The 16,852-nt window shown below is 46.1% G+C and overlaps 1 protein-coding gene across 1 annotated transcript in view; it reads right to left on the minus strand.

Moving 5' to 3' along the window:
• Positions 1-1,145: 1,145 nt before the first annotated feature.
• The window catches only part of LOC308580498 (uncharacterized protein), a 332,166-nt gene continuing 316,459 nt past the window's right edge, over positions 1,146-16,852 (minus strand). Inside the window, exons 2-3 of the mRNA XM_081182217.1 lie at positions 8,868-9,041; positions 1,146-2,960 (exon numbers count right to left, since the gene is read on the minus strand). Coding sequence (XP_081038343.1) covers positions 1,507-2,960; positions 8,868-9,041 — 1,628 coding nt within the window. The 3' untranslated portion in view covers positions 1,146-1,506. The remainder of the gene's footprint in view (positions 2,961-8,867; positions 9,042-16,852) is intronic.

Consider the following 16,852-nt stretch of genomic DNA (forward strand, 5'->3'; position numbering starts at 1 on the left):
GTTTTGATGGGTTGATGTATTTTCTTCCGTGGGCAGCTGTTCCTTAGAAATAGAGGTATTTCCCTCCTGAAGTTCCTCGGCTAAAGCTAGTTCTTGCGCTAGGCTGCATTGGGAGTTAATATTTCCAGTATCTTGATATATCTCTTTAAAATTAGACGTCCAATCAAGAACAGTAAGAGAGGGGGGTATTACTTCATCAAGAATTAACTCTTTTTGTGGACTCATGTCCTCCTCCATCTTGGGAAAGTAATTTGTGATTTTGCTTTGTCTTTTACCAGGGCCCGAGGGGCTGATTGCCGGGTCAGGCAATATACCCAACTCCTTATATGTTCTTCTAGTGAAAACCATGGTAGAAGTTGTCATGATATAGAGAGAGGGCAGTTTACCCCGGGTGCGACTGCCTTAAATTGGGGGGCAAGTGGAGGTATCAATCTATTCCCACCTGCTCTCTGCAGCAGCCTCCCGATGTGCTCATCAACAGCCTCAATATATTTCTCTAATTTGAGTTCTCTGCTTTTAGATCTTGACAATTATCTTAAGCCCATAGTTTTCACCTCAAACATGCGACCAGCGCTGCTTCACAAAAGCTGCAACCAGCTACTACACCTCCTCTTCAGCTGCGAAGAGGGAATGTTGACCCCAGCTAGTTCACACAGCTCCCCAGTTGGGCGGGGGTCAGTCAGTTCAGTTAACCCCCGAATCTCCAAGCTTTATCTTTCACTGTGTTCAACAGAGCTGGTGTCTACGGGCCAGTCTCAAAGCAGGGCTCACAGTCGTATCTCTCCTTACGCTCTTTCTCCAAGCACCGTTGGTCAGGTAAGCAGTTCACAATTCTGTCTTTAGACCTCCTCTCTCTGCTCTCAGTTCAGGCAACAGCGTTCTCTCCTCTCTAGCAGCCTTGACCCGGCAGCTGATAAGGAGGGAGGGAGTAGGCTGGGATGAGCTGGAGGCAGGCTGGGACAAGCTGAAGTTCACAGAGCCAACAGAGTTATAAAAAGCTCAGAGTCTTTAAAATGTTTTCCGTTTGTTAGAAGTTGTCATCCAGAGGGCAATTAAGATAAGGTTTTAAAAGAATAAAAAAGAATAAAAATGAGCGCCAGAGAGCGTGACTAGCCTCGGCGCCATCTTCGAAGAGGAATCTACTGGAAGAATTTATTTTATTTTGATCATGGCAGACCAACACAGCTACCTACCTGTATCTGTTATTATTATTAGTTCTTTAAACATTACAAGCACTGTTAGTGTTGGGAGTCATTCTTCAAAGAAACAGTAAGGATGTTTGTACCTTTAAGAACTGTTTCTGTGAGCTTTGAGCAGATTGGTTACAGCTGGTCATGACTATAAAAGAAGGAAAAGTTGCAGTTTGAACTTTGCCTGCAGGAAAAACCCCCACAAGCTTTGTTGTTGGTTGCTTTGTCATAAATCTTTATTTGATTTGGTTTTACACCGGTCTCGTGGTGTCAGTCTTCTGTCATCTGCCGCCAGAGGAAAAAACCCCTCTAACACTTATGGTTTCTCTCCTGTATGAAATCTTTGATGGGAGGTGAAACTAACCTTCCATCTGAATCTCTTTCCACATTCCAAGCACTGATAGGGTTTCTCCCCTGTATGAATTCTTTGATGGGAAGTAAGACTATCCCTCCGACTGAAGCTCTTTCTACATTCCAAGCATTGATAGGGTTTCTCCCCAGTATGAATTCTTTGATGGGAAGTGACTTTATCCCTATCACGAAAGCTCTTTCCACATTCCAAGCATTGATAGGGTTTCTGACCTGTATGAATTTTTTGATGGGTCAGGAGATGGACCCTTTGGGTGAAGCTCTTTCCACATTCCAAGCACTGATATGGTTTCTCCCCTGTATGAATTCTTCGATGAGCAGCAAGTTTTCCCGACTCACGAAAGCTCTTTCCACATTCCTGGCACTGATAGGGTTTCTCACCTGTATGAATCCTTTGATGGATGGTGAGTTCATGGCTGTGAACGAAGCTCTTTCCACATTGGAAGCATTTATATGGTTTCTGACCTGTATGAATTCTTTGATGGGAAGTGAGAGTTTTCTTATGAATGAAGCTCTTTCCACATTCATGGCACTGAAAAGGTTTCTCCCCTGTATGAATTCTTTGATGGGAAGTAAGACTAGCCCGCCAATTGAAGCTCTTTCCGCATTCCAAGCACTGATAGGGTTTCTCCCCTGTATGAATTCTTCGATGGGAAGTGAGAATTTGGCGGTTACTGAAGCTCTTTCCGCATTCCAAGCACTGATAGGGTTTCTCCCCTGTATGAATTCTTTGATGGTAAGTGAGACCGTGCCTCCGTCTGAAGCTCTTTCCACATTCCAGGCACTGATAGGGTTTCTCCCCTGTATGATTTATTTGATGGGAAGTGAGACTGTTCCTCTGACTGAAGCTCTTTCCACATTCCAAGCACTGATAAGGCTTCTCCCCTGTATGAATTCTTTCGTGGGAAGTGAGATAACTCTTATCACTGAATCTCTTTCCACATTCCAAACACTGATAGGGTTTCTCCCCTGTATGAATTCTGTGATGGGAAGTGAGCTCTGAGCTCTGTCTGAATCTCTTTCCACATTCCAAGCACTTATAGGGTGTCTCCCCTGTATGAATCCTTTGATGGGTTGTCAGATTGCTCCTCTGACTGAAGCACTTTCCACACTGCAAACACTGATAGGGTTTCTCTCCTGTATGAATTCTTCGATGGGAAATGAGAGAATCCTTCCGACTGAATCTCTTCCTACATTCCAAGCACTGATGCAATTTCTCTCCACTGTGAGTTCTTTCGTGTGAAGTAAGGCTATGCCTCCGAATGAAGCTGTGTCCTTGATGGGAGGTGCACTGGGAGCTCTGGCGGATGTTCTCTCCCCACCCTGAATATTTATTTGACTTCTCCGCTGTGTGGATTCTGTTGTGATCCCCTTTGTTCTTCCCTTCCAATTCATCATCATCTGCAATGAAGAGAGAAGCTAATTAGAGCCTCAGGAAGATTATTCCCCAGATTATTGAACGATGTTAATGAATTAAAAAAAATCCTTCCAGTAGCACCTTAGAGACTAACTAAGTTTGTTATTGGTATGCGCTTTTGTGTGCATGCACACTTTTTCATATACACTGAAACAGAAGTCACCAGACCCTTATATATAGTGAGAGGGTGGGGAGGGGTATTACTCAGAAGGATGGTGGGAATGGGTGATTAGCTGATAGGTGTGGTAATTTGTTGATGACTATTAACGACTGCAATTGGTCTTCCAGGAAAAGCAAGGGGTGAGATGGCTAAAAATAGCTACATATACCATGAGTGTATCTGAAGAAGTGTGCATGCACACGAAAGCTCATACCAAGAACTAACTTAGTTGGTCTTTAAGGTGCTACTGGAAGGAATTTTTTTATTTTGACTATGGCAGACCAACACGGCTACCTATCTACTACATATACCATGTATAATGAGATAAGAATCCAATGTCTCTATTCAGACCAGGTCTCTCCATGGTTTTACGTTTGGTAAGAAGTTGCAATTCAGCAACTGCTCTTTCCAGTCTATTTCTTAAATTCTTTTGTAATAAGACAGCTACTTTGAGATCTTGTTTAGAATGTCCCGGGAGACTGAAGTGTTCTCCTACTGGTTTCTCTGTCTTGTGATTCCTGATATCAGATTTATGTCCATTTATCCTTTGGTGTGAGAGGCGCTGTAGCTTAAGCCACAGAGCCTAGGACTTGCTGATTAGAATGTCGGAGGTTCGAATCCCCACCACGGGGTTAGCTCCCATTGCTCGGTCCCTGCTCCTGCCAACCTAGCAGTATGAAAGCACAAAAAGTGCAAGTAGATAAATAGGTACCGCTCCGGCGGGAAGGTAATTGGCGTTTCCATGCGCTGCTTTGCTTCGCCAGAATCAGCTTCGTCATGCTGGCCACTTGACCCAGAAGCTGTACAGCGGCTCCCTTGGCCAATAAAGCAAGATGAGCGCCACAACCCCAGAGTCGGTCACGACTGGACCTAATGGTCAGGGGTCCCTCTACCTTTACCTCTTATCCTTTGGCATAGAGTTTGGCCTGTTTGTCCAGTCGTGACCCTAAAAAATCTGAAGATGACATTTAAAAAAGCCTGGGTAGTTCAAAGAAGCCTGGCCATTGCTTAAAAAAGCTTGACGAAATGAAGAATATTCACAGAGAAAACAGTTGATATCCCTCCATTCAGGATTCATGGTGAGGATGTTGGAATCCCAGATGATGATGATGATAATAATAATAATAATAATAATAATAATAATAATAATAATAATATTTGTATTCCGCCCTTCCCGGCCAAAGCCGGGCTCGGAGCAGCTAACAACAGGTAAAAAAAGCACAGTGTACATAAAATCACACAGTCAATTAAAATACATCTTAGAATTAATTCAGAATCGTATTAATAGCAACCACCAGGTTAGAATTCTAGGATGATTACAGAAGGAGAGAGGTGGTCAGACTGTGCCTTGGCCAAAGGCCTGGTGGAACAGCTCTGTCTTTCAGGCCCTGAGGAAAGATGTCAAGTCCCGCAGGGCCCTAATCTCTTGTGACAGTGTTCCACCAGATCGGGGCCAAGGCCGAAAAGGCCCTGGCTCTGGTTGAGGCCAGCCTAACCTCCCTGTGGCCTGGGACCTCGAAGATGTTTTTGCTTGAAGGCCGTAAGGTCCTCCATGGGGCAGACCAGGAGAGGCGGTCCCGTAGGTACGCGGTTCCTAGGCCGTATACGGCTTTAAAGGTTAAAACCAGCACCTTAAACCTGACACTTTACTTCACCAGGAGCCAGTGCAGCTGGTACAGAACTGGGTGAATGTGATCCTGCTGTGAGGACCCCGTAAGGAGTCTGTCACGGGGCTGCCAGGGAATGCGCCAGAGCTGAGGGAGGGGGAAGAACAAGAGCCGTTAGAAAAGACAGGAGAGGGAGAGGAGGACAAGTAAGCGGAAGGAACTCAAGCGGCGAGGATGCTCCCGGATGCCGGAGACCATCAACACCACTCAACCAGTTCAGAGGGAGGACAGAGTGAGAGTCAATGCCCACTCCTTCAGCACAGGACAGAAGGGGGTTAAAATGTAGGGAACAAAGGAGGCGCTTGGGGCTTCCCAAGCTCCTCTGCTGGAGGAGGAGCCAAAAGCTCCCACTGCCTGGATCTGCTACCGAGGATTCAAATGCATGAAGCTATGTCCTGTACTGTGTAAATATGTATGTAAATAAAGACTGCAAATATATCTCTGAGTGAGCAGAGGTATTTCTTGTGAAAGGCTTCCAGACCCACCACAGAGTCCTGCCACGGCATTCTGTACCTGCTGGAGTTTCTGGGTCAGTCTCAAGGGCATCCCCACGTAGAGTGAGTTACAATAATCAAGCCTGGAGGTGACTGTCGCGTGGATCACAGTGGCTAGGTCAGGGCGAGAGAAGTAAGGAGCCAACTTTCATCTCCATCAAAAAAGCGAAGGTTCATCACATAGAGCAGGGCTCAGGAAGGTTTAACTTGCCTGGGTCGGTTCAGCCCTGCGAAGATGGTCTGGATCGCTCATGTGTCTGCGTCTGATTTCCGGCACCACGGAAGCGAGTCTCCGCTCTGGACTGGTTTAGTGCAGCATGCGGGGACTCGCTGAGCGGGCAGCTTGGTTCGGGGGTGGCTTGTGGCCCGTTTAAACGACCCCCCCCATGGGCTGCAGGTTGCCGACCCCTGACAGAGGTATGTATGGAATTTCAAAACTGATTTTATGATCCAGCAGGGAGTTTTACTGAGAGGGTCCATGATCCTACGATTCTCCTCCTTTACTTCCTTATGCAGAGCTCTTTGGACAGGATCCATGCCTTGTCTGTGAAACCTACACGCCATCAGCAGTTGCCTCACTCTGATTGGTCTAAATTTAAATTTATACATAAATCACTCTCTTCAGTTTGAACCCCCCTCCCGTGTCCATGAGGAGACCAACAGAAGAGGAAAAGTGACTATAACTCACACTAAATCTAAGTACAATGGCCACAAGAGCTCCTGACTAGGCGTTCAGCTATGCAATGTTGAATGCTCTCTATTCTTTCCTGTTTCCTCATTTTTTGTTCCAGTTTAACATTTCATGAACCCAGAACTCACACACTGACCACTAATGATGAATCGTATGTGTCAGGGCTGCCGCCCAGTCCCAGCTCACATAGGACCAAGTCAGCCAGTGCTTAGTTTCAAAGAGTCTTTATTGGATTACAGGTTCCATTTCCAAACTGCAATGTGCAGCCCTACTTCTTCTAGGTCAGAACGACGAAGACCCGTCTGAGTCTCCGCCTCTTGCACACCAGCTTAATACCCTAGCCTTGCTCCACCTCCTGCGCCTTTCCTTCCGTCTCTGGGTCCTTCTGCCCCCCTGGGTCTCTCCCTTCCTACTCTCTTCAGACGCGGACCCCCCTGACCCTTCCGCCTCCTTGCGGCGGGCTTTAGGACCCGGCTCACTCTCTGGGCTGCTGACTGCGCCAGCTTCCGCTACATTTGAACTTGGCGCGCGCGCCCAACTCTCCACTTTCCTCTTGATCGTTTCATCGCTCCCCGAGGTGGGCGTGACTACTCCTGACTCATGCCCTCCCTCTTTCTGAAAGTCTCCGGAACCCGATATCTGGTCCCCTTTCTCCCCGCTGCTCCCGGCTGGGCACGTGGGTCCCGATCTCCAACTGCTGCTTTCTGATCCCTCTCTGGACCCTTCTTCCTGGGGTGTCCCCCTGCTCTCCCCCCTTGCTCTGGCTGCTGGCGCTCCCTTCTGGGAATCCTCGGACTCGCTAGACAGGCTCGGTGATCTCGGGTCGTCATCCCCGCTCATCCTTCCTTCGTATTCCTCCCCCTCGCTCTCTGTCTCCTCCCTTCTCTGCGTCTCTGCTCCTGAACCCCTGACAGTATGTTACAGATATTCCTGCAAATAGATTCTGCTAGTTTTGAGATATACAAATGACATGAGAAGACCCGGTCTACATCAGGGGTTGGCAAGCTTTACCTCGCCTGGGCTGGCTCACTCTCACGGAGATCGCTCCGTGGGCAAGATCACGTGTGTACACACAGGACTCACCGAGCGGACGGCTCAGGGGCAGCTGAAATGACCCCCATGAGTCGCTTGTGGCCCATGAGCCATAGATTGCTGACCCCCGGTCTACATATTTCATCATTTAGTGGTCCTATGATCCTTGTTTTTAAAATCAAATAAAAGTTATTCCAAAAAGAAAAGAAAAAGGCAACACACGGAGGATGCGGGATTAGGATTCAGTTCCAGAAATTTGTGTACAGAAGTCTGATCCATGGAAAATGTGTAAAAGGAAGTAACCTTAAACCTAAACAGCATACAGCTTATATAATCCGTATTCAAGTTAATAGAAAAAACAACTGTTTGTTCCACTGTTTGTTCCATTTCAGTGGAGGAATAAGAACCAAAATTTCTTGCTGAAAAGTTTGTTTGCAACCTGTTTTCCCAAAGAAAACCCACTGTCGCTCATGATTCATACTCCATTGGGGGAAAATCAAAATTAGAAACAGAACTGTTAGAACCTAAAACTAAGACTTTGTCAAGGATGTATAACTTGCTGCTGAAATGGAATACTCAGGATGAAACGGTCAAATCTGCTATGATTAAATGGGAACAAGATCTTGGACATAACATTATGTTTGCTGACTGGGAACAGTTGTGGACCACAGGTATGAAATTTACGGCATGTGATGCCCTAAGAAAGAATATTATGAAAATGATATACAGGTGGTACATGACACCAGTCAAGCTTGCAAAAATCTATCATTTGCCCGATAATAAATGTTGGAAATGTAAGGAAACTGAAGGTACATTCTTTCACCTTTGGTGGACGTGCCCAAGGGTTAAGGCTTTCTGGGAGATGATTTATAATGAAATGAAAAAGGTATTTAAATATACCTTCCTGAAGAAACCAGAGGCCTTTCTCCTGGGCATGGTCAGCCAATTGGTGCCAAAGAAGGACAGAACTTCCTTTATGTATGCCACAACAGCAGCAAAAATACTCATCACAAAGTACTGGAAGACACAAGATCTACCCACCTTGGAAGAATGGCAGATGAAGGTGATGGACTATATGGAACTGGCAGAAATGACTGGCAGAATCCGAGACCAGGGAGAAGAGTCGGTGGAAGAAGATTGGAAAAAGTTTAAAGACTATTTACGGAAATACTGTAAAATTAATGAATGTTAGAATGATGTTGGATTGAAACTAAGTGGTCTTTAGCTGTAATGCTATAAGGGAATATGAGAAAATGGGTATTAATAGGTAAAAAAATATATATTATAATATTTAAAAATTGAAGATTAAGATGAATAAAAAGGGGAGGGATTTGCTGAAATAATAATTTGAACTAGAATACATAGAAGGAAGGCGTGAGGAGGTCCAGGGAAATAAGCAAATGAAAAATATGTTATGACAGAATTGTTTTTTTTTTTTAACTATTTTTACTTTGCATTTTTCTTTTTTGTATTTTTGTCTTTTCTTTTTTACTTTGTATTTTTTCTTTTTTGTATTTTTGTCTTCTCTTTTTTTACTTTGTAATTTCTTGAAAATTTTAATAAATATCTTTTTTTAAAAAACCAATTGCGAGAGCAATCAAAAGTCGCGCCTCGGAAGTCGAAGAAGGGATTCTGTTCGACTTCTGAGGTTCAGCTGTATTCCTAGCTCAAAATGCCTGCAGATTACAAAGGTGCAGGCAGGAAGCAGGTGGAGGAACCCAATAAACTGCTCTCCTTCTCCATCTCCATCTGCCTGCCTGCCTCCTCCCACCCCCAAACTGAGCAAGCCCTGATACCTCTCCAGCTCCTTCCATCCAGGTCCCCAGCTCCACTCCCTTGGGACTCACCAGATCTCTCGGAGGTCCCTGGGAGGGAACGCTCAGAGGTTGTGGGGAGGGATGCAGGAGACAACCTGACCAGGTCAACCGTCCATCTTCCCCCTTCCATCCTCGCTAGCTTTGCAGGATCCGTCTCTTTCATCCTTCCTGAGGAGTCAAGGAGCCAAAACAAGCTGGAGGGTCCTGGGAGAGAGGAAGAAGGAAAGGGAGCCTCAGAGGCCCTGCAGGGATTCTCTTGCCCTAGATATTCCCCTGCCCCTGGAGAAGCACAAATGGGGCAGCCCCTTCCCAAGAGAAGCCCCATTTCTAAACATCTCCAGTCATTCCAATTTCCTCTGTTTGCTCCTCACTCCACTTCGTAAGGCTGGCACGGTCTGCATAGTAGTGACCTGAGAATAGATCGCTTTGAACTCAGTGGGGATAATTGACAGAACTTGGTACCAAAACCAGTCCCCTGTCCTGTCCCCAAGCCTGAAACCTGCAACCCCAGAGCATGGGCAGAAAAGAGCAGAGTAGATATTACATGTAGCTGCCCCCATGCCATTCTAGGTGCTTTCTATGGAGAGCCCTGTTCACAATCTTTGAGCTCTCTCATCGCAAGCCAAACAGATGTTGTGGCCGTATCCGCCTCTGTCAAGAGTTGCATAGGGACCAAATCTATACGTGGAAGCAGAGGAGCCGGTGATGCCACATTTTTGAAATATCTTGAGACTAATACACCCCTCCTCCTTAGATATCGTCTGTGCTTATACACCATCTTCACAAGTCTCCAGTCCCAAAATGTGGCCCCCACCCTGGCATGGAAGCCATCAAAATATAGATCTTCCACATGTCCTAAATCTCTTCTGTTCTTAAGACACCAGGCATGTAGACCCTTTAAAAAAACTCCTGAGGTGAGCTTTGCACTCCTCTTCTGACAAGATTCCCAAAGGCGTAGGGTAGCTTGACAGAACTAGTCTATTTTGAGATAACACCAATTTCCATTTCTTGTTTATCAAAACCCACAGACCTTCTGCTAGATGTTCTCCCAGAAGGTTTTACAAGTACCTATCAGGATAGTAAGGATTTTATCACAGTCGGGGGAGGGGGAAGGATTTTATGTGTTCCATGTCCTCTGTTAGTAGCACAAGGCACCCAGTTATTGATAATCGCTCCTCATTTGTCCCAGGTTGTTGGGAGGAGTCTTTTATCCTTGCTTTAGCATTTCCTGAGAATACATCTAAAATCTACTTTGACATTAGTTCGCCTGTTTAGCCTGAATAGGGGAGAGACATGTGTTGTTGCATCTGGGACAGAGGAAGTGGTCTGGTTTTGCTGCTGCAGATGCAGAAGGGCTTTTCTTCTCCCTGTGCTCAAAGCCCCCTCCCAAAAAGGAAGGCAGCATCTGGATCCCAAGGAAGAACAGAACTGCAGACCTCCTGCGAACTCACCCCCTCCCTGGCTTGGCAGAGAGGACAAGGGAGGACCCGTGTGGTGTGGTGGTAAAGAGCGGTGGACTCGTAATCTGGGGAACCGGGTTCGCGTCTCCGCTCCTCCACCTGCAGCTGCTGGGTGACCTTGAACTAGTCACACTTCTTTGAAGTCTCTCAGCCCCACTCACCCCACAGAGTGTTTGTTGTGGGGGAGGAAGGGAAAGGAGAATGTTAGCCACTTTGAGACACCTGAAGGGGAGTGATAAAGTGGGATATCAAATCCAAACTCCTCCTCTTCTTCTCTCTTCTCCCCCCACCGTGCATGATCTGAACAGGGACCCCAATCTCCCCATTGCACTCTCGGGTGGGGGGAAGAGAGAGGAGACTCACCGGATTCCAGGAGGGGCCCCAAGGAAGCTTTTGCAAAGGAGAGAGAAGAAAGCAATCTGCCGTCTGCTTGCAGGAAGGGATGTGGGAAGGAGGGAATTTAGCCATGGAGGACCTTGACCCCCCTTCACTTCCTGTCCTCTCTAGGAATCCAGCTTTGCTCCTTTTAACCCTTGCATAGCCGAGGGCACCCCTCCCTCTCCGCAGTTTTCCTGCTTCTGCGCCTGCGCTCAAGGGGCTGCCCCCCCCCGTCTGTGCCAAGGACTCTGCCCCAAGGAGCCCACATCTGATCCAGACACACCGAAAGAGAGACGGGGGTGGCCATGGGGGGGGTTACCTTGGCTCTCCCCCTCCTCCAACATAGAGGCTCCTGAATCCCAAGGAAAGGCTGGGAGGGAGAAGAGGCTAAAAAATGGCTCCATCAAGACACCCCTCAAAAAAACAAAACACCCTCCCGATCAGCGAGTGGGGGGGGAAGAATGGGGGGGACTTCCCAGCCAGGAGATCCCTCCCCCTCCGAAAATAATCTCCCCCCCCCCCCCGCCAAGCGGACTTTCCTGCTTCTGCAGCCCAGGAAGAGAGACAGATGAGGAAGTGTCCCATGCGAGGAATGAAACAGACACGCCATCCTGGGGGGGGGGGGAGGTGTGGAAGCCCCCCCCCCCGTAAAAGCACCACAGGCAGGAAAGGCGAAGCCCACTATTGGGGAGGGAGGGAGAGGGGCACATGCTGCTCAGGGGGCAGCCCCCCACTCTGCGACTCTTCCCCCCCCCTCCCAACTCCATCCCTTCCCTGCCTTTCCTGTCAGAAAACCAGTTTATACTGGGCTCTCAGAACCATTTGACCCCATTTCCCGCCCCAGAGCAGGACCAATCAGAAGCCTCTCCCTTTGAGAGCTGGCCAATCCCCTTTCAGATTCCCCTGGGCCTCCTCCTCTCCTTCGCCCGGTTTCCTGAGGGAGTTTCCCCCCTGAGTTTCCCTCTTGGCTGCTCCCCCTCCCTGCTTCTCCTTCATTTCTCCTTCTCTTAATGTTCCTCCCCCCCCCTCAATGTCTGGGGAAGGGAAGAGTTTTTGGGCAGCTGCATCCCCCCCCCCATGGCCAGGCAGGAACCCACGGAGGCAGCAGGGCCAGGAGATGGCGTTTCCCGCTCTTTTCTGAAAAAGGCGGGAACGCCATTTTGTTTCATCTGGAGGCCCCAGCCGCTCCCAGAGACGTCATGGCTCCCTGTGGACCTCGGGGGTCCCACGCTCTCGGGGGTCTCTTCTCCCAGAGACGTCATGGCTCCCCTGTGGACCTCGGGGGTCCCACGCTCTCAGGGGTCTCTTCTCCCAGCTGTAGCAGGAACCCCCCCACCCCAATCATTCTGTTTGTACAAACTATCACACACTCACACTCACACACTACATACGCCACATTTCTCTTATGAATTCATAGAAAATCAACCATACATCGGATTTGCACTGTTCCATTTTTATTTTAATATCAAAGGAGGGTGGCTTGGTTTCTGGTCAGCCATAATCTCTTCAGCATACCAGCACATCCACAGGAGCCCTGCCCAGTTGCTATGTCAGCCTTGATAATCCCAGACAGAAGACAATCAAACTGACAAAGAACTTGCATATGGTAGTGGATTCAGAACAGATTGAAACAAAGGACAATGATCAGATCTTCCCTCTGGGGGCAGGAAACTGCAAACTCCCCATTGTCACCTGGAAAGTACTCATGGGGAGGGGGAAAGGAGGAACCAGCCAGGTGACAGGACACTCAGGTTACCACCACAACTCCTCCCTCAACCCCTCCTTTCTGTAATGTATGCATGATGTCAACCCCTTCTGTAATGTATGCATGATGTCAACCCCTCCTTTCTGTAATGTATGCATGATGTTTCTGGGGGTGGGCTTGACCTAGAGGAGGGGAATTTCAAAAGTTTTTATAAGGTCTTGCAGCCCATTGTTCTGGGTCTTTCCTCTCTCCTGCAAGTGAGGGGAACACCCTGATGCATCAGATCAATAAAGGCCAAGCCTACAGGCTGCTGTTTTGCTCCAAGTTATCCTGGTTGGTGTCTTTACTTTTGTCCAAGAGAGCCCTCAGATTTTTCCGTTAACAGTTGGCGACCGCGACTCAGGGACACTTGGTTCTCCTGTAAAGGTGAGAGGGGAGATAGAAGGGATCGGGCGCCACTGGGCAACCTTAGCCCAGGGATCCTTCTTCCTCTCCCTGCCTCCTCTTTGCGGGCGGTAATCAATCGTCACCAAAAGCTCAACCAGGGGAGCAAAGGCGAGGTCAAGCCGGCTAAAAAGAAAAGGATCCTGGGATTAGCGGGGGACATCTTCGAACGTGAGTATGGTTTGAAGTAAATGCATTGGGAGGGGGGTGGAAAAGTAACGACCCCACGACAGCCAGACTTTCCTTCTTTCATTTCTGGCGTAGCCCCTCGGAGTCGGCCGGGTGCGCTCTAACTTTACCCTTTTCTAACCCGATTCTCCCCTTCGGAAAGTGGCCAGGGAGATCGCGGAACTTTACTGTGTGGCGCATACCTCTCGGAGTCGTCTGGGTACGCCAAAACCTTTCTCTTTCTCTCCCCTCAATTTCTTACACGGTGTGTGGCCGGGGAAATTGTGGTACCTTTTGCTGTTTTCCGATGTTCCCCCCCGGGGTCGTCCAGGAACATCTTAATCTCTCTATCTCTTTTCTCCCCCGTTTTCCGTCTTGGAATTGAGTCCGGGAAAGCGTGGCTCTTTTACTGTTTCTCTGACATCCCTCTCTCGGAGTCGTCCAGGGGAGTCTTTCAAGTATTCTCTTACTCTCCACCTACCCTAACTCTGCAAATGAAGCTGCCCCTCCTGCCTGGCGACCTTTGTTAGGGATGACCTGGGTATGTGAGAACGCAAGGTCGTTTGCTCCCCTTTCAAAACTTTGTTTTCTCGGACCCCCAATCTGGCACTGCACAGCGCAGGCGTCCAGTAGGGAGTTCCAAACTTAGTCTCAAAGGCTAGGCAGGAGGCTGTCGTGGAGGGAAGAAGGGGCGGTTCACGAGGTGGGGCCCCGCACTAGGACCAGTTGTGTAGGCAGTACTGCAGTAAAAAAAAAAAAAATTCCAGGATCCGTGCTTGTGTATCGGGTGAAGAGAGAGACCCGGAGGTTTTGAGGCTGATGAATGAGGTTTATTGAGGATGATTTGATCATGGTTCAGTGGTAGGAAAGGCCACGTTAAAATAGAGATAAACAGAGGTACCTTAAAAAAAAAATTACTGAAAGAATACTATTTTCTCTACCCACTTCCTCTCTTTGTGTTGTGTTTCTTGTTTTCTTCTCTTTGTCCGTCCATCTTTAAACTTTAGTGCACACCGCTTGCGAATTACCCCTCTAAATCACAGAGTAATGGGGGCCCACTCTTCTCAACACTCTGATTGGACTCCTCCTGGCAACAAAGCTTCCATGAAGCCTTTTTGCCCCAGAGAGGATTCTAATATGCCCCTCCAGCTTGTCATCTCCAATTAGAGAGAAAAAAAGAAATAAAATAAAGGGAAAAAAATGGTCAAGTTTGTGTTGTTAAACTGTAGCCTAGAGCTAGAACATGAAACTGTAAACTTAATGGTGCTCAGAAGGCAGTAGATATAATAACAGCCCAGCATTAGAGATCTTAGTTTCTCTTAAAATAAATATTTCAAGGGTTTGTATTTACATTGGCCTTGGCATCCACAAACTGTTCTTAAATGCACATAGTTTTAAATTGCAAGCTTGCTTCAAAATTGTAAATCTAAGGAAGCCATGTTGCGCCTTATTGATCTTAAACAAAACAAAATGGAGAATGGAGTGTACTAATCTTTGTTATTTGAGAGAGGCTCTAAAAGAGAGTTTCCCTCCCAAGTGGTGAAATCCTGTACACGTGCTACTTGTGTTCTGAAAGGGGGATCACCCCACCTCTTTCTTCTAGTTTTAAGTGAGGAGGGTGATTTTAAGTCTAATGGTAAATGATGTTTTATTGTAACTTTTGAGTTTGCTCCAGTCTATTTTGGAAGGAGAAGTTAACCAAATGTTTCTGCTGCAAAAGCCTAGTTGAGCACAACTGCTCTCTCAAGCTAAAATGCAGTGTATGTATTTCATTAAGCGTATGCCTATAAAAGTATGGTGTTCATTCTAAGAAAAAATATTTGAGTCCAGTTTCAACTTTGATTTGGTTGGACAGAAGAGTTATTGTAAGGCTCCTGATATCAGTCTCTATAAGACTTCATGGCCTCTTTTGTTAGAAAATGCCCCCCTCCCCCTTGTTTCACTCTGCCTCTTTCAGTTGGTTTCTCCCTTCTTACTTCTGTGCTAGGTAAATTTACTCCCGAGCAAGCTTCCTTTAAAGGAAACTGCAAAGAGGGGAGGGGGCAACACTTGTGTATTCCCTTTAAAAAAATCAAATCTAGGGCTGCTTTAACAGTGCTTTATAAGAGATCCTCTCCCTATCTTACGAAAACTGTTCACTTCTTCCTTAAATATCATTTCAAACTCACTCAAACTATCTCAAGATCTGCAAAAAGGGTTCTGTGTAAAGTTATGTACTTTTATTTTCCTCTTCCTTAGTACATGATATGAGCATAGATGTTTCCTTTCCCAGCTGGAAATCTGTACTTAAATGGTGTATGCCTCTTTGGTAGTACAAATCTTGCTGCGAAATCTTGCTGTGAACCCTATATTTTGGAGGGTTGGACTAGATGACCCCAGGGTCCCTTTCAACTCTCCCAATTTGTGGCTGTGTGGAAGACCATGTGTCTGCAAGCATTGGAGGGTAATTCTTAAATTCTGGTGTGGTAATGGAGTTGAAATTCAGCCTAGCTTTGCTCTTTAGTTTTAAAAGGTGAGAGGTGAAGCCCAACTGGTAATATCAAGCATTTGAGTGATTACAGTGTTTATCATTTTGTCTACTATTTAAAAAATAAAACTTAAAAGTCTACTAAAAGTTTAAGCACATAAAAATTCATATAGTCAAGTAGAATGTGCCTTGACCATTCCTGTAAATAAAGGGCAGGAAATAATAATATTAATAATAATAATAATATTTTTTGTCTGCAAATGGTAAGGCTGAAATGGCTGAGAATGTTAAAAAAAAAAAAAAATCCTATGAATTCTAACTCTGGCCATTTTTACTCATAAATAAGAGAGCGGTTGATTGTTCCGCGAATGGCCAGAGGGATATTAGCCCTTTCCTGTACATAAAGGAAGCAGTCTCAGTTTGCTTGGGCTGAAATTGCTAGCTTTGGTGAATACTTAAATTGCTGAGTTTCTCTTTTTTGTTTAAAATCAAACCCTGTTTTCAAAATCTACTCCTTACCCTTCCCTTCCCTTATTCAAATGGTAATTTAGCCAAAGGATGCAACATTTTCAATAGTATAAAAGGTTTGCTGAGACATGAACTCTGCACATGCACAGAGGCTAGATCAGCTAAAGAAGAGAGAGAGAGGAAGGGGGGAACTGTAAGGGGGGAGAGGAGGTTTCTTCCAAAAAAAAAAAAGAAAAAAAAAAGAACAGATGAGGGAAATCACCCTTAATCTGTCTTTGCTCCAGGGGCTACTTAAGACAAAACAAAACAAAACAACAACTAGCCCATCAAAAGTCAAGAGCTTTCCAAGTTCCAAATCTTAACATGCCAAATTCTTTTCACAGGTAAATATCAAAGCATTCCCCCCTCAATGGGAATTTTAGCATTTCCTGACAGGCTTCTCACATGAAATAATTTTCCCTTTTAACAGGATATGTGAACCCCAATAACAAAGTGTTTGTCCCTTTTTCCTCCCACAGCAACTTTCTTTCTGTTCTGTGAAACAAGTCTGAATACCTGCTATATTAGTGACTTCCATCTCTTTGTGGCTTTGACACTTTTTTTTTAAGTTACAAATAATCTGTTTTCATTTATTTAATCTGTTTCTCCATGATGTCTATGAAGTTAATCGAAGCACAACCAAACATTGTTTGTGGAATGGTACTTGTTTACCTTCGGCCTGAACATCTCTTATTAATTCTGTCATTTTGGCTAGTGCAAGGTACTTACACAACCTTAAATTGCCATTCATTTTTCTTGGTATTAACTCATTTCCCAGTATTAACATTACAGTTGATGTTGTCACATCAAGAAACACTATTTTATTTTCATTTGGGATGTTAGAATGCCAAAACAGATTACTTCAGGTTACTTATTAATTGTGTGT

Source organism: Podarcis bocagei (assembly GCF_964188305.1).
Source record: "Podarcis bocagei genome assembly, chromosome: 2".
NCBI lineage: Eukaryota > Metazoa > Chordata > Lepidosauria > Squamata > Lacertidae > Podarcis > Podarcis bocagei.